Here is a 27,635-nt window from a genome sequence, read left to right as displayed (position 1 = left end):
AGTTGATGGCCTCTGTCTCATCACTGGATCAGGCTGACTGGTGACAAAGTCCAGTCGTGATGCGTCACTAGTGACAAAACGGCATAGCAGCGTTAGCCATGAAGCAAATTTGCATCCCTGCACGAAGATACGCAGAAACACGCATATACACGAAGAACATGCTTACGCCTGTCTATAGACAGAGGACAGATACACGTAAATAATGTCAAAAGCCTTTCCTTTACACTAGCCAAATGCAGAAACGCAAGGAAGGCAAGCAAACAGACCGCACCTGCAACCAATTTATTGCAACTAATCCGAAAGACCTACAGAAATGCATAAGGGACTTATAGGGCTCTATCAAGACTAACCTTTAGAGAGGATATTAGAACCTAGAGGGAAACCATAGAATGACTGTAGTGAATTTGCATGAAGCCAAAGTCCTCAAAACATGGAAGAGATGCAGACACTGCAGCACGAAGCAAAGGGACAGTGTTCCTAGCCAACGACATGGTCAGGTGGAAAATTCCCGATTCTCCGAGGTAATGAGCTACTGCAAAATGCAGAATAAAATCCTCAATTGCAGACAGAAAGGCCCAGTTTTGTGATCTTCGCATATGTGACCCAGCCGGCCGAGCCGAACAATGGGTATTTACTCATGGTGAGAAGAGGAGCTGTTCACTGGTCAAGCAGGAGAGATAGATGCATATGTTGTCCACGTAAAATTGCAACCTGCAGGCACTCTCTCAGGCTACATGGTCATATCAGTGGCAACAATGAGAACACAGCCTCATTACCTTGAAAAGGTACACCGAGCGCTGTGAACAGAACAGGATCTCAGGCCTGGGTAGGGGGAGGTGGGGCCTGCTCTAGCCAATCCATACACTCGGATCATAGGGTGGTGTAGAATGTTGGACAGCCAATGGTCATTGTGCGACCCTGCAACAAAGTAATAGATCGTATTTGGGGAGGTCTCAGTTGAAGCCACCTGACATGGTAAACACCCAATGAGATCTCCCTTATGTTTTTGAGGATGGATTTGTGTTTGTAATGTCACCTAGGAACAAAACCGGACGACATAGGTTCAGGAGGTGAGACTGCAAAGATTTTTTTGTTTGTTGTATGATCCCTGTCTTTTGGAGAATAAAGATGGTATATTTTGCCCCATGGCTGAGTTCTACCAGGGGTAAGGGTTCGGATGGGCCCCAGATACTCTGCTAACTTGTGGAATCATTGATGCGAACACCCCCAACCCCCGTCCTCTATTATACTATTACAGTTTGGTGCCCTTATAAAAAGGAACATCATTCCTTTATTTGGTCATGAAACTTCACAGACTTGCAATATCGTTATAACATATGGTAGGGGGTATTTTATCCTATACATGCTGCATCACAGCCATAAATGTTGTATAGGGTTAAGCTGGTAGCTGGTTTGCCTCACGCCACCCACTTAGCTTCCCACCCCGCATCTGCCCTCTTTCTCTCCCTGCCTGTTTGTCTTCTCCCTCATCTGCCCCAAAGGAAAGAAGATTGGATGGGTTTAACTAGGTGGTGTTGGGATAGCCTGATCTTCCCAGACTCACCCGCAAAGGGTAACTGTGTTTGGATGTTATACTGCTGGTTTGTATCTGGTCCCTTTGGCATTTAAAAACGTTTTTTAAACTAAAAGTGACAGAAGATCCTAAAAAAATAAAATAAAATAAAAATTAAAAAAAAAAAAACTCCCTTGACCAATTCTGTACTATCACAATCACTGAATGAAACCCCCACGGAACCAATGATATTCCCAACAATCCACAGGCCCTCTTACCACCAACAATCCCTTTAATGGGAAATTCTCACGAGAAAGCAAAACGGAGCACGTTTGCCCATTCACAGTGTCAAAACAATTTCCTCATGTTACATAAGACATTCAAAACAAGATCCACCAATTTACACCTGCACAAGACTTCTCTCGATCCTCAGGACAAGTCATCTGTATTACATTATATTATGGTTTATCAAATAATCACGCACGATCTAAGCTGCTTGTTTGGAAAACCACTGCCCAAACTCACCATGGCAGCTTAACTTGACCAATTGAACCTCTGTTTATGTAAAATATGCTACTGGCTGGCACGGTGCTTCAGAACCGAACCTTTTGTTTTTTAAAAAGACATTAAAAAGGGCATACATAGGCATGAGAACTTGAAGATACATTTCTCTACCGAATACATCAACAAGCGGAAATTTGCTCAAAAGAACATTTACTTGTTATTCAAGTTAGTTTTTTTTTCCAAACGTATCTTTGTGAGCGCCCCTGTGAGTAAAATACACTTGGCATACACCCACAAATGTCTGAACTGCTTACTTTTTCTGATAAAGATAGATCGGTTACTGTGTTTTGACACGCGCGCCGCACCCTTAAACAGTTTAGTGACACGGCTTCCATCGGGCTTAAAAACGAATATGCCTGGAGAAATGTCAGAATGACGCATTTCCGAGTGCACCATTTAGAAGACAGACATTTGATAACGCAGTCTGACAGAATAGACAATAGTGAGAACATTAGAAACTGCTTCAGAACTGCAAGCCTAGGGGGAGCTGTGGAATCTTCCTGCTGAGAGCACTGGCTCAGGGCCCATCAGTTGTCAGTTCTTGAATAATTCACAGATGCTCAAAATACACAGGCTGCCGTCTGACGTCAGCGAATCCAACAACGAGGCAGCGCACGCTACCTGCCAGTAAGAGATGCTCTCGGTTGAATGTAATGAGGAAAACAACAAGAGCCAACAACACAATTCGGCTTATTATTTTGGCTCTGGTTAAATATTTGCTGAGGGAGATGGTCGCGCATTTTAACGAATCAGGTGTCATGGATGCAGGTTGACAACTGAGTGAAACACATTGCTCTATAGTGCAAAAGAAGAACAAGTCGCTTCGACCCCCACTTCAGTTTTCGTTCCAAATTCATTCTAGTTTGCAAGTCATGTTATTGAGAACTCTGCGGTGTTCAAGTTCGTAGGGAAGACATAAAAAAACGAAAACAAAAAACACACATTACAAGATGGATTTAATATAATTATCCAAATGCTACAAGAACTAATTGCCACATGAACTTTGAGACAGACCACACCAAATGAAATTAAATATTTAGGGCTTTGCATAATCATTCCCAGAATGCGGTCGAAAAATATTCATTCAGAAAGTAGTTTCCTGGATTTGAGGCTCTCCTGGTAGCAATGAGAAGCTGGTCTCTTTGTTGGGCGCTTCCTGTTGGCACACTGAATGGAGAGGTTTGACTGCGTTGGATTGGGAAATGGCAGTCTCGATGTTTCCACCTTTTCAGAGAAGAAGGTGGCACTACAGCTGCATAGTTCTTTTGTCCGAGATTGTGGGGGGGGGGGTAGTGCGCTTCATGGAGAGTGAGGGTGGGGATTAGGACTCTCTGGACTACCTTGAAAGTTAGTGAGGGCTTTTAAAACCCTCCCCTAACGAGGTATTCTTGGAAAGCGGTGGTTAGTGTAGAAAACAACTTAAAGTGTTCTTGATACAGGCTATGCAAACCAAGATGAAATCATTTGCCTCAGTTTGATTTTTTATTGTAGTAATGGTTTAGTTTACTTGCTTATATAGCGCACCAAACCCAAGGGTATCTGGGCGCTGTTACTTGACAGAATAGAAATCGCTGCAACATACAAATGCATATTAACAATATGGTCAAAAAAGGCTAACAAAAAAGGTACAGTGCAATGCCAAAATAGGGGCAGCTGTGCCAGAGTAGCTAAGTAAAAAGTGCAATCGAAGAGGTGGAGAGCTGTCCTGTGTTACAGATCAGGACGCAAGACTTCAGCAGGTAAAGAGTCTCCAGTATTGTCGTCTAGTGTTACAGACTAGGCGACTGTCCTGGTGATGGGGTGGCAAATTGTTTGGGCCAGTTAGCCTCCTTGAATGCCTAAACAACTGGCTCCAAGGGCAAACGGGGACAGTAGAATCTTAGAGCAGCTGAGAGAAGAGCCAGGTTTTTACCTCGTTTCTGAAGGAGAGGAAAGAGGGTTCCATTCTGAGCTCTAGGACTAAAGCATTCCATAACTTGGCTGCCAGGAGCAGGAAACTAGAACCACCAGCTTTGTGTTGTTTAAACTTCGGGATGTTTAAGCAGTGAGAATAGTAGGTCCTGGTGGGTCTGGAGGATTGCTTTCTGGAGAATTTGTCTGCTAAGTATTTGGGGGCTAGATTAGCCAGGCACTTATGCGTGATCTTCAACGTCCTGAAAGTGATCCGATCTTGGATAGGGAGCCACTTAGCAGCTTTCTGGCTTGGGAGATGGGGTTCCAGCAAGGGATGTTGAAGGCCGATCTAAGGGCGTTATTTTGCAACACTTGTAACTTATTTAAATTACGCTTGCTAGTGCCCGAGTACAGAGTGTTGCAATAGTCTAATCTAATTTAGACCGTAAAAGTGATCTTGCCACCAGCCTCTTTTCCTTTCTTTGGCTACTGGTCTCATTTGACACTCTTCTACTGTTGTGTGGTTTTTCCTAGTTCTGCCATACAAAGTGTGTGCTTGGGGTTGGAATTTACAGGGGTGCACAGACCTGTTGAAACAAATCTTGTCAAGAGACATTAACAACTGTTGAAGTAAGAGATTATACATGTACTCTGAAGAATGTGTCTGATGTACTGTGGCAAACGCCTAATAAAAATATATTGCACAAAAAAAAAAAAAAGTAAAAGGTTGTTTCTCTGCTGGAAAGTGTACTGCTAAGCATACTTTCACTGTATGCTCTACTGCTAAAAATGAGAGGTCCGTGATTACATCAGAGCTGCTTTCAAGCTCGGCGAGTTTGTAACATAGTACAGCCATTCATATGATAGACACCTACACATCTGTCAAGCACGGTCTAAAGAAACATCAGCTGCTGAAATGTGAATTGCACACCATTCAGACAGAAACGCATCATGTGCATTAAATGTGCACATACAGAAACCGGGTAACAGGTTTGCATGCAAGCTCCCTTTTAAAAGAGCATTTTGCATGAAGAGAAGAACTACATACCATACAGATGCCCGAAAATATAATCCTATATACAATATTGTACAGTTTTAAAAAAAAAGTCTCCTAAAATTAAAATGTGTTTTAGCAGCAAGGGGCCTTCGTAGTAATAAATAAAAAAATGCAGCACCAGCAGTTTTCATTAACCTAAATTGCCAGATCATTTAGCTGCTGGTACGGTGGTATATATGCTGGTCGGTTTCACCCAGCTGCCAAATTGTAGGATACATGCCTGATAGCCTAAGGGGGCTTACCTCCAAAAGTATTTTCCTGTAGTATTCACCAAAACAAAGCTATGGCACATTTTGCATTTACCTTATCTTAGAAATGAAAAGCAGAAAAGCTGTTTTTCATGGTAAAAGTACAGTTTTCTCAATATCGCCATCACCTCGGCTTAGTGGGGCGTACAGGGCCCTAGGTAGGCCCAAATGAAGCGAGGGCTCAGAGCAGTTACCGGTCCTGTAAACCCAACTAAGCACGTGAGATTGTTATTCACACCCTGGGGTTCGTCCAGGAAACTGATCTAATTATATTTTTATATAACGGGAGATGGGCTCTGCACGTATTGCGTAAGCCCAATCTCCCGTAAAAAGAAAAGGTGTATGCCACCACAGCAAATAGAAAAGGGACACATTTCCTTTTTCTTTTTCTATGGCAGGCACAGAGCACAAATCTCCGGTCCAGCAGCTAAATAGGGAGGATGGGGGTGGAGCATGGGTGAAAGATTTCTTGGAGGGGCGAGGGGGATGTGGGGAGGCAACTGGGAGAGGCGGCCTATTGCCTCCCCACAATCAAGATGGCGCCATCTAGGGAAGGGCCTCAGGTGGCTAGAAAACACAGGTGGTACACAGTGTTCTCACCCGTGTTTCCAGCTACAAGATTGGCTGAGCGCCCTTCCCTGGGTGCAAATTAAAGAAGCTAAAAAAATAAATGAATAAATAAACCACACACTTGACCCCACCTCACCTAATAACTACAGGCCCATTACCACCGTCCCTTTCCAACTCAAGATATTGGACAAAGCAGCATATCTACAAGTACAACACTTCATTGAAGAGAAACTCCTAGGGCTACGACAATCCAGCATTCGCCCCAGACACGGGACAGAGACCACCCTACTTCACCTCCAAAACCAGATGGACGATGCGAGAGACCAAGGTAAACCGGTCCTACTCCTTGACCTCTCTGCCGCATTCGACCTCGTAGACCACAACGTCCTATGCCACCATCTCACCTCCACAGCCAAATTCTCCCCCGACACCACCGCATGGATCACCTCCTTCCTGCAAGGAAGGACCATGCAGGTCTTCTCTGATCTGGACACTGCCTCAAACACCATCATGCTATGTAGAGTGCCTCAAGGCTCATGCCTCGCCCCTACTCTCGACAACATCTTTACACGCCCCCCCCCCTTTCTCATCCTTGACGCTATGGGCATCTCTTACACCAACTACGTGGACAACAAGCAGATCCTTCTCACACGCACAGGCAACTATGACACAGACTCCACGACTCTTAACATCTACAATACCATCCAAACATGGATGGCTGTCAACGGACCATGCCTCAACTCGAACAAAATAGACCTCCTACTGGTAGGATCCTCCGACACTCTCAAAAAACTTGACTCAGTTCAGCCACTTCACTATTGATTCCATCAGAATCCCAGTATCCGACACAGTGAAAACTCTCGGAGTCTATCTAGATTGTAACCTATCCATCACAAGGCAAGTGACTGCAATTGCCTCATCTGCAGCCTACCATGCAGAACTTCTTAATGCGGCCAGGCCCTTTCTCTCCAAAGAGAACTGTACCAACATAGCCAGAGCCATCACATGCTCCAGGTTGGACTACTGCAATGTACTCTTCCTAGGGACTTCCTCTAAAAATCTTGAGAAACTGCAAGTAATTCAGAATTGTGCCCTGCGTGCAGTCCAAAGTAACTCTAAAAGAGAAAATATCACTGCTGTCAGAAAATCAGCCCACTGGCTCCCTATAATGGAGAGGATTATTTTCAAAGCCTTGACCCTCATCCATAAATGCATCCATCCCTCTGCACCAGCCTACCCATCACAAAGAATCCACCCGCCACTTCCATAAGGCCTACCAGAACACCTTACGCAACCATGCTCTCCGCACCCAGGGTAAAAAGAGCCAGAGTGGGGGTGCCAGCTTCCCTTACCTCCCTACACTGGAACGCACTTCCTGTGGGCCGAAGCCTCACTCGCTGCCTTCCGCAAAGCTATGAAAACCACCCTGTTCGTTTGATCAACTTTAACAGGACGATGGGACTACTTTCCTCATCCCTGAGAATCTGCAAATGTTTTGCTACTGTAACTAGTCTACTGTACTAATGACTTTCAATGCATAATGTGTATAATGTAAAATGCATGAATTCTGACCCCATTGGAACTAAGCTTCCTACAAGTAGCAGCACCACAATGCCCCTGGGATGTTTGTGCACTATACAAATGTAAAAAATAAAAAAAAATATCTATATACATCACTCAAATATAGATGATGTAGTAATAAAACGACTACAGTTATGACAAAGACAAATGTATTGGTTCAAACATGTGTCTGCCTATTTTTGCTTTCCACAGATGGCAGAACAGGAGTTGGTTGGGAGCTTCTCCACACTTGGTGAACTGTAAACAGATGGTCCAGCCTGCCCCAATGAAAGGTTCTGTGCCTCCTGTGAAAATCTGTAAATCATAAAAGAAATGGTTTTCCTATATAGGGTGACAAGGTCAATTTCAAAGCAGAACTAAAGCAAGGGAGTGGGTGGACTTGGACGAGACAATTACAAGGGAGTCTATGAATTCTCATCTATGTGAGAAGAGTATAGTGTAGTGAGAAAGCAAGTGACTCCGAAAATAATAATCTGCATTGTGGGAAATATTTCTAGCAGATTTAGAACTTTGGTTAAGCAAACAGAAAGAAATACATAATTTTGTTAAAATGGTCATGGTTGGCTCGTAGCAAAAAAAGGCTTGAAAATGCACCAATCCCTTGCGAGGATTTCGCTATGCAAAAGGTGAGATTTTCTTCGATTTTGTTCTTAAACTGTTGGATCAATTTAAAATAGTCCTTTCCTTGGGAGGAGAGAAGAATGGCGGAAGGATAGGAAAAAAAAAAATAAAAACACGTTCTCACCCACCTATAAGGGCTAAGAGAAGTCAAAGTGTACCTGCTCCAAAATAATGTTATCGGAACAGCCACTGCCTTGCCTGTGGGAAGCCTCCTGCAAGTAAACTTTGGACTACTTTCCCTTGAGCCCCAATTCTTCAACTTGGTTGTAAAAGGACCCACATTCTTTTCTGGGTCTGCAGACTTTACTCCTCTCATATGCTGTTGCTCAACCTAACAACTCATCATGAAAAAGGAATTTGGCCTAGTCTTTAGACTGCAAAGCTACTGTTAGATCCCTGAGTGAACAGTCTGATGCTTCAAACATCTGGCTGCCTCCTGAGCTGCAAAGAGAAGCACCATGAACATTGCTCGACACTGATGAACCTACCTGAAGTCACTAAGATTGCAAACCTTTGAACTAGATGCCATATTTCAATCCATTCCAAAAAGTTTGACCGCCTAACCTTTTACCTTGGGCTGTAGAGATTGGTAATGTCCCACTTTGATTACTTTTAAAAGATCTCATTAAGGCACAGTAGCAATTTCGTTGTGCACGGTCACTATATTTCATTCTTGCTTACATTGGTTCCTAGAATTCTGGAGAGAAAACAAAGTGTAGAGTATATACTTCTCCGGTCTGAATTATCGTGGTGCTGTTGAAGTGTGGGAGCCAAATGGGAGAGCTGTCTGCAGTCCAAATGCTTTGTCCTGCAAGCATAACCGAGCTGACACTTTCAGTGAGAGCCACAACTCGAGACCTATGCACCTGAAGTGGCACATAAAAATACCATCTGGCGCGGAGTGCAGGAGCATGCTGCTGGCAATAGGTATGCCCGTGCTGAGGCAGTGTGCTCAAAATCGCAAAGTTAAGTGGCGTGGAGTGCTGAGTAGCTCGGAGAGGGATGCTGTGCAGCTCGGCTGAACTGGTAACCTATATGCCCTTGTCCATGGGTCTGTCGTACTCTCAGTATCATGACCTTTAGTTCGGATTGTCAGCGCTCTCAAGGTAGGCAACCTATTAGTATTTGCGCAATTGGCAAGATGTCTTTTTCCCAGACCTGCTTTTACATCCTGCTGTTTTGATATCTGTATGGGTGGGAGGGAGGAGGGAATTAACTATCAGAGGAAAGAATATTTTAAAGGGAAAGAACTGGCTGCTGTATGCGTTCAGTGATCGAAATGGTGTCTTCCCATTGTTAATACTTAAGGAGGCTAGCGCATACAAAGGAAGCACTTTTGGTACATTTTTCCATTTTAGAAGTCCGTAGTTTACTATGAAAGGTCGGGGGGAACGTTCTAATTTGAGAAGCAAGGAGGCCACCCCACTGAATAAGGAAAGGTCTTGTGTTCTAGTGGAGGCCGGCCTCTCTACTTCAGTACCCTCTGGGCTGTGCTCCGCTCCAAAGTCACTTTGTTCTTTCCGCAGACAAACTCTAAACTGTTTAATCGGGTGTTACAGCACAGGCCTGCAGAAGAGTGTTCGGAAGGCCTAGTATGCGATCAACTTGTTTGTTCACCCTCGACCTCTACAGTGAAGGACGTGCTTAATCAAATAGCTCCTTATTAAATGCTTCTTTAAGTGTTGAGGACATGTTGGAACTTGGTATTCCAGCAACCAATCTAAATGCCTCCTCTTGACTCTTTCTACACTCACAGTCCATCAGGGGGGTATTTTGGGACGACCAGAATGGTAACAAATCTGAAAAGCTCAAATCTAGGCACAGGACTCTCAGTCCCCTCTTCAGTAGTGAAGAAGCTTAACCCAGACTCTTCGGCCTTGGGAGGGAATATGCTCTCAGCCCTGAAACGTGTTCAAGTGCTTGTTAGACTTCACGATAATGTCAGTTTTGAAGTAAGGTCCCACTCAGTTCTTCTGACGGACATCAGGTCAAGCTTAAACGACTTGATTAGCCAATCGGTTTCTTTGGTGCAAGTCGGTGATCCTTTAGAAAACACAAAGATAGCAATCCCCCGGAACCACCCGTTGTGGCCACTCACCTAAGTTTGGAAAATCATTCTTTTACCCCTCCTCTTAAAACATTTTTATTACAAAAAAGAAAAAAAAAAAAAAAAACTCAGGCCTCTGAATCTTCTACTTAAACATTCTGAAAAGTGAGGAACATTTTGCATGCTTCTCAGTCTTGAGTAAATCGTGACTGTAATTCTACTTCTAACAACTGTTTGGAACCTGAAGTGATAATCATCCCGGACACTCAAACTGCGTCACATGGTATTCCACACTGTCAAAAGACTAATGAGGTAGAGTTGGCTATTATCATCCATCAGTAAGAACAAGAGTACTGAGCCCAAGAAAAAGAAGAAATTGAAAAAAGCAAGGACATAAGGTGGTTCTTTTCCACCAATTTCATGGAAAAACCACAAGATGTTTGTGACACATCCCTGGAGTCATTGGGGCCTTTAGAGGAGAAGGAGGGTCCTCCAAATACTGATCATAATGAGGCTTTGCCAGGAGAGGGGTTGGAATTAAGATCACGGACGACTGAAGTGACCGGTTGGATTGGAGAAATCATTGAGAAGGATGGAGGATGCCCCTAAATCGGTCCAAAATAGTCTTAGTGGAGGTGGGGCACCTAGTGGGAACTCTTTGTATAAAGTTTGAAGCCATTTTTCAGGATGCTCTGGAAGTCCCCTTGAATAGGGGAAAGCTTTCTTTTCTTCAGATTTGAAATTAATTGAATTTCATTAAGTTTTGAATAGATGCACTGTGCCCTTTTTTTCACAACTTGCATCGGAGCTGGTGAATTTGGCTCATGAGGAACTAGGTTTAGCGGCCTAACAGATCATGAAAGAGGAATTTTGCCTAGTCTTGAGACTGCAAAACTACTGTTAGATCCCTGACTGGACCGCCGGATGCTTCATGCAGCTGGCTGCCTCCTGGGCTGCATGCAATGAGAAAGAAGCAACATGAACATTGCTTAACACTGTTGAACCTGCATGAAGTCACTAAGGTAGCAAATGTTTGCACTAGATGCCACATTTCAATCCATTCTAGAAACTTTGACCAGTGTGATTAATCTGATGATGTTTTACTCAGGGGGTCCTCGTTCATACCATAAACAAAAAAAGTATTCAAAAAGGCTCACACAACGGGCAAGAAGCAACGTGGTCTATTACAGCCAGGCAAGGACAAATCAAACAGAACAGTGGAACAAGTTTGACGTTATACCATACAACACAATAGATGGAAGTAATTGAAACATTTGCAACTAAGCATGTTATCATTCTCAATGTTTTCCCAGCAATTTCATTGGCTAGTGTGTGTCATATCCTTCGTGCCAAAACATATATTAGTGAAATGCAATTGGACCAAACAGTTTAATACCATCCCAGCACGTCACCTCATCAAATCCCAAGCTCCCAACCAGTAAAATAACATTTGTGCTGACCGCCGGAACTTTAATACACTGCCATTTGTCAGCACCGTTAAAGATGGGACACAAGACATCCTGCTTCTGGTGTGAAAGGAGACATTCACACGATACATGCAAGATGGGGACCTTCATAAGTCCGGTGGTGGATACTCTGAAGGCTGGCCAACTCCCTAAAGCACAGTAACTTACCACTTGATTGGTTCCCCCAGGAACACCACTTTCTCCGGTGTCCTTTTCCCACAGCCACCTGCCGATGGGCACGGGTGGACATGCGACTAGTACAATGGCTCAGGTCCATTTCCCCTCTACCCCATATGACTGCTGGATTGGCAGGTCGCCCTGTAATTATGGCACCTTCTGCTATTCCAGCTTCTTCGATTTGCCTGCGATGAGCATTTGTGCTCCGTCTCACTCCTCCTCGGCTCCTGGTGAGCGGATCACATGTTTCAGTCCGGGTTTTCTATGTTGTTTTTTCCTCATTCGTGTGCCATTTCTAGGTATTTTATTCATAAAAGGACGGTACCTTTGGAGTTTGCCCCCCAAGAGGAACCTCGTCACCCCCCCTTCCTTATTCTCAAAGGTGGTAGGTGCACCCCCCCCCCCTATCTGGCACGGAATTAGCCCCTTCAGTACATTCCCCCTTTGATCGATCTTTCGATCGACATCGTTTTACCTTCAATTTCCTCATCTTTCTCCTTGCGTACCCACACTCGCATGATCCCGTTTATGTCCCCCTCATTGTAGCCTTCTATATATTTTACAAAAATTCTGATTTTTGTCCCATCAGGTGAACATTGTCCACACAATGCTGCACAGTTTTTAGATCCAGCGGTGGTGTGCCGTGAATATTAGTTCCACATCATCACTCATTCACACTTGGCGGTTCCACACCTAAAATGTAATCAAGTACAAATTTATTGAGCGACAATATATGGTGTCCCTTACGTCGGTGCTCTTACACCAACAGATGACCCACCAGCCGACTCACATTGTGTCGAGGATGGTGACGAGCAGAGGGACAGTTATTTTGAACATCGCTGCCAACCAGTTGCGCACCGAAGCAAAAAGTATATCCACCGGGTGCTTGACGCAACATCCTGTGTCTCTAGTCATTTTCTCGTGTATTGCTTTAATCTGTTCAACAGCCTCAGAGTGTTCCATTTGCTGTATCATTAGCGGGAATTGCCATGCATCACGTGCTGCCAATTCTGTGGCACATACCCGCTTAGCTTGCAGTCATGAAGTCCAAAATAAATCTGTTCTGGAGAGCCATCAAACGCAGTGCTCAGAGTTCTTCCCGGACAGCGTTCAATCCTTTTTCAGTCGCATTAGCCAACTGGAGCAATGAGCAACTCATATCAGATTATCTGCAGCCTTTTTGCTTCAGTCTGCACTCCAGGTAGCAGGAGGCAGGTGAAAAACACAGATGCCATGTTGAACAATCTTAGATGGGGTGGAATGTCCTCCAAACTCTTAGCAGATTCCGCCGATAGATAATTGCTCTACTTCTTCCTCCTCGCTATCTTTTGCTCTTCTTTCTTCCTTCACGTTGATGGTTTGCCGATCAGTATAAAATCTGCACAAGACAACCATAGCAGGGCTGTGGATCGCCACCAGTGCTCATACACCACTCCAGTCTGGTGGCAGCTGACTTATGCTTTTGTTCCACACGCCCACCACAAGTCCATCATCGCTGCGGTCCCCTTATGCAGCGTTGTAATGCCATCGTCCTCTTGTAGCTGGTGTCATTCCCAGCACCAATGTCCCGTTTGCTCTGAAACACAAAAGAGTACCATGTAAGTGGTTGTATGTAGACTGGGCGATGGTCTTCATCTATCCAAGTTAAAGCATGGGCATTATCGTTCCAGATCTTCCCACACCCTGCATCCATCTTTATCACCACATTCCGTTCAAACCCCACCAGCCCTTCTGCCCGACACTGTACCATCCAGCTTTCCCCATCTGCCATTGTACTGCATCAAACCCCGGATTTGCATCAAGGGCCTAGTGTGACACTAGGGCACATCGTATACAGTGGAAGTATTGCAGAATTTCCTTTTATGGGTCACAAGTACCTGCTTTCCTTTTTGTGCCCCTTCAATTTTATGTTCCAGTACTGTGTGCTTAGTTTTCTCTCCGTGGGCCATGCTTTCCATCTGTATATAAATTATCCTTGTAAATCGCCTCCACTCATCTATCCATTTCACTTCCAATGTGTTCCCCTGGAACATCCCCTGGTTTTGCACAAGGGCATATGTATCAGACAACCTCCCTTCTCTACTGACCCTTCTTGTGGTAAAAATGTCCTTGCTAAGTGTGTGATGAGTATGCACACGTAGCATGTTCCATTGGTGCTCCCTCGTCCCACCCATCTCTTTACACCAGACGTTTGATGCCAGGTGCCCTACTGCCCCTACTACAACATAGTACTCCAATACTTGATAAACTTCACTTGGGGCGTGTCTCCCCTCCACCATCAGCAGGTGTAGCTCCTCTGTATCAAAAACCAGAAGAGGAAAAGGAGAGAAAAGAGAAACACTAAAACAACCCAATTCCTATTATAGTTACATCACTACACACATTTCCCCTAAATGTTTTCGTGCCCCTCTCCTCTTTCAATTGCAGCCCTTTTAAAGAGCCTTGGTGTCATACAGAATGATGTTAATGCAAGTTCATAAATATTCCCCATCAGGTGATGCTTACTCGCTCTGACATTCTGCTGGTTTCTCTGAATGATTAATCTATGCACGTCGTTCTTTGACCCTCATCGCTGTGGGGGTCTAGTAAATTAACTCATGGGGAGTGCAGAACCTGGGCTCTTTCCACTTTCTTACTGCATTTCGGATCAGAATTCAATCACCAGGATAGAGCGGTTATGCTTGCGGAAAGTCCTCCTCCTTATGCGTTTGCGTGTTCTCATCACTGTTGGTCGGCTGACTTGTTGGTCGCTGAACCTGGTGGGAGATGTAGCAGAGCATTGGTCATCTCAATTAAATATTGTTTAATTTCACTGACAAAGATTTGGGCTAGGGGTAGCCTCCGAAATTGAACGTATAGGAGGGACAGGCGCATGCATCCTCCTACCCCGTTAAAATGTTGTGCGGAGTCAGGTGATGATCCACAGCGGGTGAGTTCAGAGAGCAAAAGGGGCAAGAGGAAAGCAGGAAAGCCAGTTTTGGTATAGAATATATGTTAACTAGGCTAAGTGCTCCTTTAGTAAGATATTGAGCCTCTCTGCAATCCTGTTCGCTTGCAGCCAGTACACTGTGCAAAGTCCTTTGTAGGTGTGTTATTTCCTCAAAAAGGTTTTTGGCAAAGTGCCGGCCATTGTCTGACATCTCTTCAAACGCCCCCTCCCAGCCCCCCGCCGGCCTCCAATTTAGAGAAAACTATGATTTTATCTAGCGGCAGATCTTGCATCATTGTTTGCACAGGGTCCGGCATCAAGCCAACGTGAGACTGAAAAGACAGCCACAATGAGGTACCTATAGAAGGCACATCTTTCTTGCATGTCCACATAGTCGATATGCAAGTGCCGGAAGGGTCCTTCTGACCAAGGCAGACACTTCAGGGTCTTCAAGATATGACCAGGCAAAAATTGTTGGCAAATCATGCAGTTTCCCATAAACTCAGCCACTCTTTTGCAAGTTTGGCACATACCATCCTTCCAGTTCTGCCGCTATACTTTATTTTGGTGCACGAGTGGGAAAGTGCAGCTGTTCTAATGCTACCCTTGATAATGCAGGGAAGGCAGTGATGCCCAGAAAACTATTTTGTCGCCAAATCATGTCGGTGGGAGAAAGTGAGAATCCCCTCCTTATCTAGATCCTTTTCCTCTTTCAATGCTTCTCCTTGTAATTCTATTATTTGGGCAATGGGGATGGTGTTAAAACTCTGCTAGCTTTCTTCCTCTCCACACACTTCCTTTCTGCTGCCATAAGTGTTACTTTTTCCTCTTCCTCAGGATATCTTGTAATACTTCCCTTGGACAGATACGCTGCTTTTTTTTGCTGTCCTGTCACCCATTTCATTTCCCAGTAAAATCTGGTCTTGCTTACCTGTATGGGCAGCGCATATTATTATGGCCATCTCCACTGGTATTTTACGGCCTCAATCAGTTGCTGCATGTTGCACGGGGGACCCATCACTCTTTTTGAACCCTCTCCTTTTCCATCAGGCTAATCCCGAATGTATTGTTGATGTGACATATGCAGAGTCAGGAAAGATGTCAGCTGCATGGCCTTCCATCGTGTTTAGTGCTCATATCATTGCCACTACCTCTGCAGCTAGTGCTGAATAATGTGAAGGTGGCCATTGTTGAGATGCCATTACATATTTCCCATTCATGTAGGACACTACTGCTGCACCAGTAGGTCTTCTTCCAGTCTCCGGGTCAATATAAACCATGTCAGCCCCTATTATTTCTTCTTTCCTTACCTGTACGTTCCCTTCCATTCTGTCCATGGGTGCAGCACAGTTGTGTATGTAATCCCCTTCGTGTATAGGTTCTTCTATATATGTGGCTGGGTTGACCACTTGGTACCTTACCACCTCTATGGTTGGGTATGTTAAATCACTTCATATCCTAATGCCCTTTTGCGTGGTCCATGCACTTTTGGATTTCTCTAGGATGGCGAATAGTGAATGCTCTACATACAATACTAAGGGGCACCCCATGGTTATAGTTACTGCTTTCTCTATTGAAAATGCAGCACAAGTGCTTGTTCGCAAGGAAAGTACCCCTGCATCACTGGGTTGAGAAGACCACTAATAGGCCAATGGCCGATGCCTCTTTTGTGTGAGGATAACTGTCATCACTGAGCCATCTGAGTGCGAAAACAAATAGAATTTCTCTCTGAAATTCAGGGGTAGCCAGCAATTGTGCGTGGGCCAGTGCGTCTTGCAATTCTGTAAACTCTCCTTCATTTCAGATGTCCATTTTAGTTCCCGCTTTCTTTTTGTGCTTCTTTAAAGGCCCTGTAATAGGGGTTTGGTGAACGAGGAGTGATTGAACACCCATGCTCTGCAGTAATTATCCTAGAAATGTCTGCATCTCCTTCACTGTGTGCAGGCGGCTGAGTGAATACCCTGTACTCTCTTTGGTGTTACTGTGCGCCCATCTATGGATATTATCTGTCCAAGGTACACGTCTTCCTGACAATACTGTAATTTTGCTTTATCCACCTTGTATCCTTTTTTTCCTGCTAGCAGTGTCAATGTGTACTGAATCTGCTTTGCACTCTTCTTCTGTCTCACTGTATATTAACACACCATCGACATATTGAATCACTGTACTCAGCTTTTGTATGTTACACAGGTCAATCTGTATCACCCCGTTGAAAACATTGGGAGACTTGCAATACCCTTGTGGTAAACAAATCTACTTGAATCTGTTTCCACGATACGTAAACGCGGTTAGGTATCTGGAGTTTCGGTGCAGAGGTATGAAAAAGAAGGTGTTCAAGTCAATCACTGAAGTACTTTGCCTTTGTTGGCATCTTGCACTATATACTGCACCCACCTACATCATCAACGCCATTACCCAAAAAAAGACCTCAACAACACTCATATCCAACAACAGTTCCCATCTCCTTGTTCCTCACTTCAAATTCTCAAGAGCAGGGGTGGAGGTGGGGAGTAGTTTCCCGGTGATGGCCCCCAAAATCTGGAACTCCTCCCATGCACACCAGAAATGAGCCCTCTCACCAGGGATTTAAAAAGTTGCTAAGAACGTGGCTCTTCAACAAATACTAAAACTTGGGCAGGCCCGCTAGCCTTGGCAGATGCATTATTTCCAATATAGTACAATATGTTGTATCTACTGTGAATGTAATTGTGCATTATTCAAAAATACATTGACGTTTATATGGAGGCCTCATCGTCTGAGGCCATGCCGCATAAGTACATCCAGAATGGGGCCCATATGTCTTTGGGGCGACTGCTTTTTGGAACGGTCAGTGTGTATTGTTCTTCGCATTCGTTGACATATGTCAGGTCTCAGAGAAAACTCTGAACAGTTGGTGGAGACGGGTTCTTCCAACATTTCAATATGCATCTTTTTGCTACTATGCAGGCAACATTAAACAGTATCCCCGTGGTTTCCGCACTTTTACCTATGTCCCCAAATAAATATTTTTGAGGGGTTATGGAGGCCGGGATCTGAGTGATTTCTCTATAATCTCCGATATCTTCCCCCAAAATCTAGCCACTTCAGGACATTCCCAGTACATGTGAAATGACCCCGCTTCGGCGTTTTGCATTTAGGGCATTCCCCAGTTCCATCAGTTGTGAATATAGCCATCTTAGCTGGGGTATAGTGGAGCCTGTTCAGGACTTTGAATTGGATCAGACGTAAACCTGCATTCAGCGATACAGCTTTTGTGAGCGCGCAGTATTTGGACCATTTCTCATCCGTGATGCTTATATTCAAGTCCGCAACCCATTTGGCTTTGACATCATTAAGTGTGGGGGAATGTGTCTGCGTCAGTATATAAAACTTAGAGATTCCCGGTCCCGTGCCGGATGTTGCTGCTTGGAGTGTTCTAAGTGTCCCCCTTCCCACCGCATTTCCAAGGTCCTCCCTGCTTACAAACCTTCCATTGGGGAACATGTCCCGCATTCTAATTTCTTTGTTTGGGTCCCAGAGTCGCTGTATCGAGTTGTTTAGTGTAGGAAGGATGCCGGGGTAATTCCCTAGAGGAACATCCAGGTCATATGGAGTATCTATCTTGAGTTTTTTTATATAGTGTGCGCCATGCTCGAACCGTACTTCTCACCGGGTCATAGAGACATGAGTCTTTGTAGTGCAGATTGAAGATGATGGAGCGGAGATCGATGGGGGACACGGCGAATTTCTCTAACCATATGTGAGGTGAACGATCTGCTAGGTCGTACTAGTGTTTGGCAAATTGCGCTTGTGCAACCCGGTAATATAATTCAAAATCTGGTGCTGCAATACCTCCAGAGCAGTACAACTTGACCATTTTCTCCCATTTCATTCGAGCCGTTTTCCCATCCCAGATAAACGTTATCGCCATTGATCGTAACCTTTCATAGAAGCTTCTTCCCAGCCATATGGGTATGTTTACGAAGACATAAAGCAGTTTAGGGAGAACCACCATCTTTAGAATAGCGATCCAGGGATATGGGTAATTTAGCCCATGTCTGGAATTTGGCGCCGAGTAGTTGTAGTACTTGTTCGTGATTATCTGTATATAGTGTCTGTCTATCTCTGGATACCAATATACCCAAATATCTTATGTGTTTGGTCGCCCATTTGAGTCCTACAGTTTCCGTCAGGCATTTTGTGGTTGGCGTCAGAGGGAAGATCTCCGATTTCTCATTATTGATCCTATACCCAGAGTATTCAGCAAATTTGTGTATGCCTGTCATAAGAGGTGTCAGATTAGTTTCTGTGTCACGGATATACAAAAGGGTATCGTCTGCATACAGCGAGATAGATTAATGTGGGCCCGACATTCGTATCCCTCTGCCTCCAGGTTTCTGCATCACTTGTAATCATGGGTGCTATGGGGAGTGCAAATAGTATAGGCGAGAACGGGCAGCCTTGCCTGGTGCCTCTGCCCAGCATGAACAGATCTGAGATCGTGCCATTCGCGAGGACCCTCGCACCTGTTTCTGTGTACTGTAATGTAATGTATTGAACAAAATTAGCTCCCATTCCGAATTTCCTAAGTACCGCTAGGAGATACACCCATGACACCGAGTCGAACGCCTTCTCGGCGTCTAGGGAGACTGCCACTGCACTTGCTCCTGGATTTATTTGTGCCATTATTCCAAACAGTCTCTGCAAGTTCAAGGCTGTAGATCTTGTGGGGATAAACCCACATTGGTCGGGATGGACCAGCGTCGGCATGTTTGGTAGTAATCTATTTGCCAGTATTTTTGCAAACACCTTGGCGTCTGCGTTGATTAGTGACAGTGGCCTATAGGATGACATGTCCTGTGGAGACGTCAGGGTTTTGCTAGGACCGTAATTATTGCTTCTCTCATGGAGTTTGGGATTGTGTTTAGTTCTAGCGCCTCCTCCCATACTTTAAACATAATTGGGACCAGTTCTTTCGAAATTCCTTATTCAGTTTGACCCCCATTCCGTCCGATCCCGGGGCCTTCCCAGAACTTAATGCTTTTATTGCCTCAGTAATTTCTTCTTCAGTTACTGGTTGTTCCAGGGCCATTTTAGCTTCTAGAGGGTGTTTCGTGAATTCTAAGTCATTAAGGTATGCTTGCATTTCTGATTCTTTAATCACATTGGCGTATAGTTTCTGGTAGAATTTGGTGAATTCATGGTTGATGGCCTGTCCCCCAGTGACCACTCCGCACTCCGTAGTGATGCTCGTGATTAGGGTTTGTTGGCGATCTGCTTTTATGAGGTTGGCTAGGGACCTTCCCGCCTTGTTGCTCTCCCCATATCTGCACGCTCGAATTGGGGCTGCCATGTACTGCATCTCCCTCGTGGCCAATGTGTCAAAGTCTTTTAAGAGTTTATTAATATCCGCTAGGGTATCTCTATTATGGGTGATACTGTAGTCAATTTCTAGGTTCCAAAGTTGGGCCTCGACTTCAGCCAATTCACGTCTTACTGACTTCAAAAGTCCTGTGGTTTTAGATATCAAAGCCCCCCTTATCCATACTTTAAATGCCTCCCAGAGTGTTGAGTATCTATCTACCGTTTCCACATTATTATTATAAAATTCCTCCATTTCTATGTGTAGGGACTCCACTACATTTGGGTCTCTCAGTATATTGGCGGCCATTCTCCACCTCTTTTGGGGTTTTGGGGCGTTTTGAAATGTCAGCACAAGTGACACAGGGGAGTGATCCGACAGTGTGTGGGGGTGTATTTCGTATTTCCCCCAACAAGTCTGATATTTCAGTGGGGACGAGCCCGTAATCTATACGCGACTGAGTCGTGCACAGTTGAGTAGTATGTATATTCTCTGGTGTTTGGGTGCATCTCCCTCCATGCGTCTATCAATGATAGTTGTGTTATGATTTGGCCCAACGTAATCGACGCTTTGGCTTGCGTCCTATTGGTTGTCGAGGATCTGTCCAATATTGTGTTGAGGACTGGATTAAAATCTCCTACCCAAATAATGTTGGAGTTGTCCAGCGAGGTGAGTATTTCCAGTATGTTTAGGTAGAAGCCTGGGTCATCTATATTGGGGCCATATGCCTTGACTGATGTGACTGATTTGTCTGCCACTGCACCCCATGTAATTACATACCTCCCATGGGGGTTAACTTTGTCTCCTTTGGTCTGAAATCCCTGCGATGGGTGCAGTACCGTATCACCCCTCTAGTCTGGGTGGAGTATTCTGTATGGTATCTTTGCTTGCCCCAGGAGGCTAGTATGTTTGCATTGTTGATCCCCTGGGTGTGAGTTTCTTGTAACCTCACTATGTGGGGAGAGGTCCCATTCACATATGCTCCAATTTTCCTGGATTTTAAAGGGTTATTGAGCTCACGGACATTCCATGATAGAAGCTTAATTTTAATTGCGTCACCTGTGCTGGTTATATGTGTATTCATGCTTAATCATTGCTTTGTTGACAAAGAAGTACTGTTTAATATGTATGGAGTGCAAGACCTTGCTTTTGAGAACTAATAAATCTTTTAACAGTCCAATTAACACATATCCCCTTACTTCCCCCCCACACCCCCCCCACATCATCCTCCCCAACTTGATGATTGTCACTTACGAACATTTGGAGCTCTCCTGAGGTCGCCATGTTGCCGCCACATGGCCACCAGACCCAGGCTCACGACCCGTCTCTGTATCAGAGTGTGGAGATCCCCATTGAAGCCTGGTCAACATTTCAATCTATATAAAGGATATTTGTGCAGTGTCGGTCAATCAGCTGGATCGCGTCTCTCCACCTCGGGAAAAGGTCTGCCGTTTTGATCTGGTCTACGTGCTCTGGGGGGGTAACGGTATGGAGGCCTCCACGTAGGCCATGGCTGCGGCTGGAGTTTCCAAAAAAAATGTGCTCCCCCCCCCCCCCCCCATGTTGGATTCTCATCTTGGCTGGGAATATTAACGTGTATTGTACTTGTTGTGCTCTCAGTAGTCTCTTGACTGGTTCATATGATCTCTGATTAGCCTGAGCTCCCGCTGCAAAGTCCAGATATATATGGATGCGGTTCTCCTCATATTGCAGTGTGCCTTGTTCCCTTGCCATTCTGAGTATTGCATCTCTGTCCCTGTAATTGAGGAGCCGTGCAATGATCGTGCGGAGCGGCGCTCTGGGTTTCCGTACGGGAGCCAGTGTGCAGTGCGCTCTTTCGACCAAGAAGTGGCCCGATAAGGCTTCTCTCCCAATCAGGGTTTTAAGAAGGGATTCAACCTGCTGTTCCATTGCACCTGTACCAAATTTCTCAGATACGCCCACAATCCAAACATTATTTCTCCTGGATCGCGATTCAAGATCCTCACATTTGTTCTGCATCTTGGATAGGTTGTCTTTTAGTTGGGCAATGTCACGGCTACGATGGGCAATGGCATCTTCGTTAGTACTAATTCTGCTCTCCGCTTCGGTGATTCTCGAGCTCTCCTTGTCCACTCTTGGCTTCAGTGATCCGATAGTGGTAACAATACCATCTAGCTTAACATTTATTGCAAGGAAACAGTTTTGTACTATTGTTGTCAGTCTGTCCACTCTTATTGCCGCTCTCAACTTCAGCCTGGGGATCGGATGTGGTTGCGGTCGCAGGCGTCGGAACTGGCGTTTGACTATTAGTGAACGAATCCATGGGGCCTTTCCTTTTTTCGCACCTGCTCCCTTATTCATCTTTTCGGAGGTCTGTGCGCCGCTTGTGTCAGCTGTCTCAGTTTGTGGACTTAGGTTATTAGTATAGGCCAGCGTAGTTAGTTCACCAATTGTGTACGGTTTGATGTCCGCTGTAAAATAAGTTTTCTACTCTCCTTGAAAGAAGAGTTTCGCTTCCGCAGCCCTTATGGGGGGGGGGGGTGACTCCAGCCTGGTCTGGTGTCCAAGAGGGCGTCCCGCGGTGAAGGGGATTGCGTTTTATTATTCTTCAGTACTTCCAGCTCTTATTAGTGGATTATTTCCTCCACGCTGGCAGTCTTGTTTTGTCGGACTGTTATATTTATTGAACCTTGTTTCTGCCCCTTTCGCTCAGGATCTATTGCTCTAGTGCATGCTTTCAATGTGGCAGTGTATTCCGTTGTTTGACGACCTTGAAGTCCTTCAGGTCTATGTGCGCACCACAGGAGTGTACGCCTCTCAGACAGCAATGGGAGCGTATCTTCTTTCACTAGAGGTGCACCTGTACATTCAATGGCAGGTCTACCTTACAAGACCGTGTTGTGTTCTGCTTTATTGAACGAGTCCGCCTCTCTGTATTTTACCAATCTAGGGGTCGGTCCACCCTCTCTGGACCCGACCTCACTGGTTCCCCAAGCTCGTCGGGTTGTAGTACTCCCTGCCCCTTCAATGTGCCGGATCTCTCCCCTGTATGATCTTTTCCCTTGAGCGGATTGGATCACTGTGCGTGTTATGCACAGTCCCTGCGTGATGTTGGTCTTTTTGCCCGACACACTCTCCTGGATGATCTGCGTTTCTTCGTGTATTGCTAGTCATTTCTTGTGTAGATATTAAGCACAACTCCAGTATGTAGCTGATGGCAAGCCCCGCCTTAGTTGTGTATTAGCAAGTGTATTGTGCTCTCCCACGTATAATAGTGGTGACCTGCCCCATCTACCGTTTGGTGTTATGCAGTTACCCTGGCCTCTGCTAGTATGTCCGCATTGCCACCTGTGCCAGTCCGGGCCTTTTCTGGCTTCCCGGGCTTTTAAGCAGATGGCAAGGGATCAGAGTGTCTCCTCCGTATGGTGCCCAGTGTCTTGTCTCACCAACCAATGTCGCGGTCTACGAGGCCATTACTGCCCAAAGTTATTGCCCTCAGATGATGTGTGCATTGTTTTAGTTTTTAGGGTACTACGGGTTGAGCCCCTCTGTAGATACTCAATACTGGCGTTATTGCAGCATATGTCCGCCTCTTCGCCCGCTCATGCAGCCGGATTCAGGGGCATGTGTCTGGGTCGCCGTAACAACACCCGTAATGGCCGCGGGGACCAGAGTGTTCGAGGCTTTACAAAGTTATTTCTATATTCTACCTGCATCTGCCGCAGGCCCCGAAGTAGGCATCGGCCATCCGGGGCTGTACTTACGGTGTGTCGCGCAGCAGAATCTCGCCGCTGATGGCTCTTCGTGCGTTACCGCTGGCCCACTGCCTCCATCCGGTCGGTCATATGTTGCGTTGTGTTTTCCCAGCTCCTGCGGCCCAGGAGTGGGCGGATTCCTTCCCTGGGTCCAAGCTCTGGCGTTCGCCACCAGCGCCGACTGCAGATCAAAGTTCTGTGATGCCAGGTCCAGGTACCCGGGCGCCTTTTTCCCCCAATTCTCTTTTTAGCACGCCTCACCCTGCTGAGAGTTTTCCTTCAGCCACTTAACAGATGTTATGTCCAGCACCTCCTCCGATCAAGTCTTGGCATCCCAAACACAGTTATATTCAGCTGTAGAGGATCGTAGGGTCCCCCACACCGTCGTATTCTGGGCTCGTATTTGGGTCTTCACACAGTGCAGCTTCGCATCTCCTCATCTCTGTGGTCTACTCTTGCAGAGCGTCTGCGGCTTGGTCTCTCTCTTGGTGCTCGGGTGGGGCTCACGCCCCGACCCAGTCTCTGGATTTTCACCTCAGTGTAGCTCGGGACCACGCCACCATGTCAAGTCAGGATTTCGGTCACGCGCTTATAAGTTTGTCTGCATAGTCCGACACTTTACAGCTTCGCAGGTTGCTCCGACACAGGATATATTGGGCTCAGGATTGTATTTGGGTCGGAGCTCACAAGCTAGGTGGCCATTTCTGTCATGCGCAACAGCGCCACCCCAGATCTAAGCCAACTTTAACCTACGCTGTGATACTCCCGGGCTTGGGTGTATAATAAATGTTATAAATGAATAAAATACATTTTGTAGCAGGTTTCGGAACTACAGGAAATTGTGCCTCAACCACATCATTCAATGGGTACAAATCCTGAATAAAGCTCCTCGACCCATGCATTATCAGGTAGATATGATTGGTTATTTATCTCTGTATTACATGGCGAGGTGGATGTCCGGATGATGCCCAGCTGCATAATGCGTGTAATCGTGGGGGCCCTTGGACAACAACTTCTCGGATACTTTATTTAGATCTTCTGTGTGTCCATTTTCTCTTTTCACCACCTGCATTAGAATTCGTACCAGTTTCTGCATTATTTAAACTGGGCAAGGTATCTGGAAAACCATTTCTCCGCCCCCCCACCCCACTTCGTCGAAGAACAGTTGTTCATCCAATACTCCTGCAATTGTCAGCGTTGGGTTGAAGCACAGCACCATACGCCATTCCCTATTGTCTGGGACTGTCCCACACAATATCACCATGTATTTGCGTATCACTACTTCTTCCAGGTGTAACACCTCTGTGGTTCCTTTCAAGCCACCCTTGTTCAGACCACTGTGTCAGAATTCTGAAGCCAACCGGAACACCTTTCCCTGTATTCCCGAGACCCACCCCAACAGGATCTCTCCGTACATGCACGGGTACAACGGTTGTGCTCAGAGGGTGTACTGCCAAGAGGAGGGGGGCCATGCAGGTATAGTAAATGCCAGGCGTAGTGCACACCATCCTCTTTTCTGTGAATGAAATCGTGGCATTTAGTTTGCTGAGCTAGCTCTCCCAAGAAAATTATTAATAGGAGTGGATTAAAATATGTGTGCATTTATTTTTGGAGGACCAGAAACCATATCCTTTGCACCTTAGAGTTAGTTTTTAATGTGAGGGTCAGGATAGGATTTTAGACACAGGACTTTTTGCGTTGGACATCTTGAAAAAGAAATGAGCAATTATTTTTGGTTGACGGTGTGATGGTCCTGGGGGGGGGGGAGGGGGGTGCCCTTGATGAATGAAGCATACAGGGGTTTGGGAGCGTGCTTGCAGCGGTGAAAACTGCTGGTACGAGTGTGCTGACCCCCTTAACTTGGTGTCTAAGCAGCTGGGCACCAGGGGTCTGGAGCTGGCTTGATAGGGGCCCCACTGAACATACTTGGGGCCACTCACCTCCGAAAGGGTTGCATCACTTGGGGAGCTCGGCAAAGAGGGGGCTTGCTGGTGCTGCCTAACTGCTGTAAGAGCCCTCTGTTGGGAGAAACAACCCTTTGGCCCAGCACTGCGTGTACATTACCACACCACGGCTGCGAACGGGAAAAGGTAATATGGCTCCAACAACCTTAAAGCAGGTGCTGCTGACGCAGGAGTCAACGTCCAAGAAAGCTGCTATAAAAGGTCAATGACCAGATGCATGCCCCAGTGCCCTCTCTTCCAAGCGAACAGTCTTCGGATGCACCAGCAAAGGCAGACATCAAGTCCATGTTACTTTAACTGAAGCAAGAAATCCAGGGCAGCACAGAGAAACAAACTTGATTGCGGACCTCCAGTCTCAAGTCACAGCGGCAGCGGCTCGACGAGGTGGAAACAGCAGTGGGGGTTTGGGAGAATGGATTATGCCAGTGAGCAGGCTTCTCCTGTCCAGCAAAATGGAAACCATAGAGCAAAGAATGGAGGCCATCATGACTAAACAAGATGCAGAAAATCATGGCAGAAGAAACATCCACAGAGGGATCCCGAAACTGATCCCAGATGAAGATCTGACCGCTTGGGTGGAGAACCTTTTCACTCCCTTATAAAAATCACAGACAACGAGGACATCATATTGGACCGCACACATACGATCCACACGACCTTCCAAATCAAAAATGACCTGCTCCTGGATGCTCTGACCAGGGGAAATTTCTTCCACCAGAAAGAGCAAGTGATGAGAGGCCCGTAAGCAAAAGGAGGTCTGATTTAGAGCCTCTAAACTCCTATTGTATCAAGACCTGTCCCAGGCCACTCTTCAGAGGTGCAAGAGGCTGAATGAAGTCACAGCATGGTTGCGAGATTGCGTGATTCCATACAGATGGGGATTCCCAAGCAAATTACTCTCTGAACTGGACGTTAAGAAATACTGCATATCCAAGGAGGAGGGGGGGGGTGGCTTCTACATTGATGGGAGAGGAAAGGAACAGGGAGCCCCCTCCGGACCAACTTCAAGAAGTGTCCCAAGCTGCGTGGCTCTCCCCCAAAGGGGAAGAAAAGTGGCTAAGACCCCATGCTGCCTTGCTGTCTCCTGGCGGGTCCAGCCTGAGCCCTGACTTGCAATGTATGAAGGCTCAGGGGTGCAGCCCTTCCCTTGTCGGATGGAACACTTTATGGGCCCATGGAAGTAAAAGCTTGACCATCGCTTGAGGGTGTCATTAAGGTTGAACGTTTGGGAGGCAGTGGTTTTAATTCATGGGGAATCGCGGGGTGGACAGGGAGAGGGGAGACGCATAGTTTCTGATGGGGAAGAGACAGTTAAATAGCTATAAATTGGGGATAAGTGGATTTGGATTTGGCACACTGGACTTGCCCCCACGATGGAGCCACTTGGCAAGTCACACTCGCAGAGGTGGCATGTTAACTGTTCTGTTTTTTTATAGTTCTTTTAGTGTTCTGGATTTTGATCAGCAGGGTGCTCATAATGGCAGCACACGTGGATCCCTTTTGTCCAGGGGGTCTCTAGCCCCTAGAGGATTGATGGCGTTGGTCACAGATATGTATAATTCTCAGATTTAATATCAAGATTGCGGGTGGGCACTTGGAACTTTCAGGCCTCAACTCCATCAAGCGTAAACTGATACTGGGACGTCCAAGAGCCCTGAAATGGGATATTGCGTTCTTTCAAGAGACCCAAATACTCTCCCAAGATGAAGGAAGGATGAAAAGCAGGGAGTTTCGGTGGGGCTAAGAGAAAGGTGCGGCTATCCTGCTTGCATGGGGTTCTCAATTTTCAGTTGAGAGGTAGTAAAAGACCTAGACGGACTTCTCTAGGGACTCTGGAACTATGATGGTGCTCTATGGCCCGAATGGCAATCAGGATACATTCTTTGTAGATCTTGCACCACGTATTCAGGCTTTTCGCGAGGGAGAC

The 27,635-nt window shown here is 45.9% G+C and overlaps 1 protein-coding gene across 2 annotated transcripts in view; it reads right to left on the bottom strand.

The window, feature by feature from the left end:
* The window catches only part of RIC8B (RIC8 guanine nucleotide exchange factor B), an 867,363-nt gene that overhangs the window by 777,607 nt on the left and 62,121 nt on the right, over nt 1-27,635 (bottom strand). Inside the window, exon 2 of one of the 2 annotated variants that reach the window (XM_069628262.1) lies at nt 12,528-13,313. The exons of the other annotated variant lie outside the window; for it this stretch is intronic. Coding sequence (XP_069484363.1) covers nt 12,528-12,635 — 108 coding nt within the window. The 5' untranslated portion in view covers nt 12,636-13,313. The remainder of the gene's footprint in view (nt 1-12,527; nt 13,314-27,635) is intronic. 2 annotated transcript variants of the gene reach the window in all.

Source organism: Ambystoma mexicanum, chromosome 12 (genome assembly GCF_040938575.1).
Source record: "Ambystoma mexicanum isolate Mex_15411 chromosome 12, UKY_AmexF1_1, whole genome shotgun sequence".
Lineage (NCBI taxonomy): Eukaryota > Metazoa > Chordata > Amphibia > Caudata > Ambystomatidae > Ambystoma > Ambystoma mexicanum.
The sequence above is the reverse complement of the archived record's forward strand: the minus strand, read 5'-3'. Positions and strand labels throughout refer to the sequence as shown.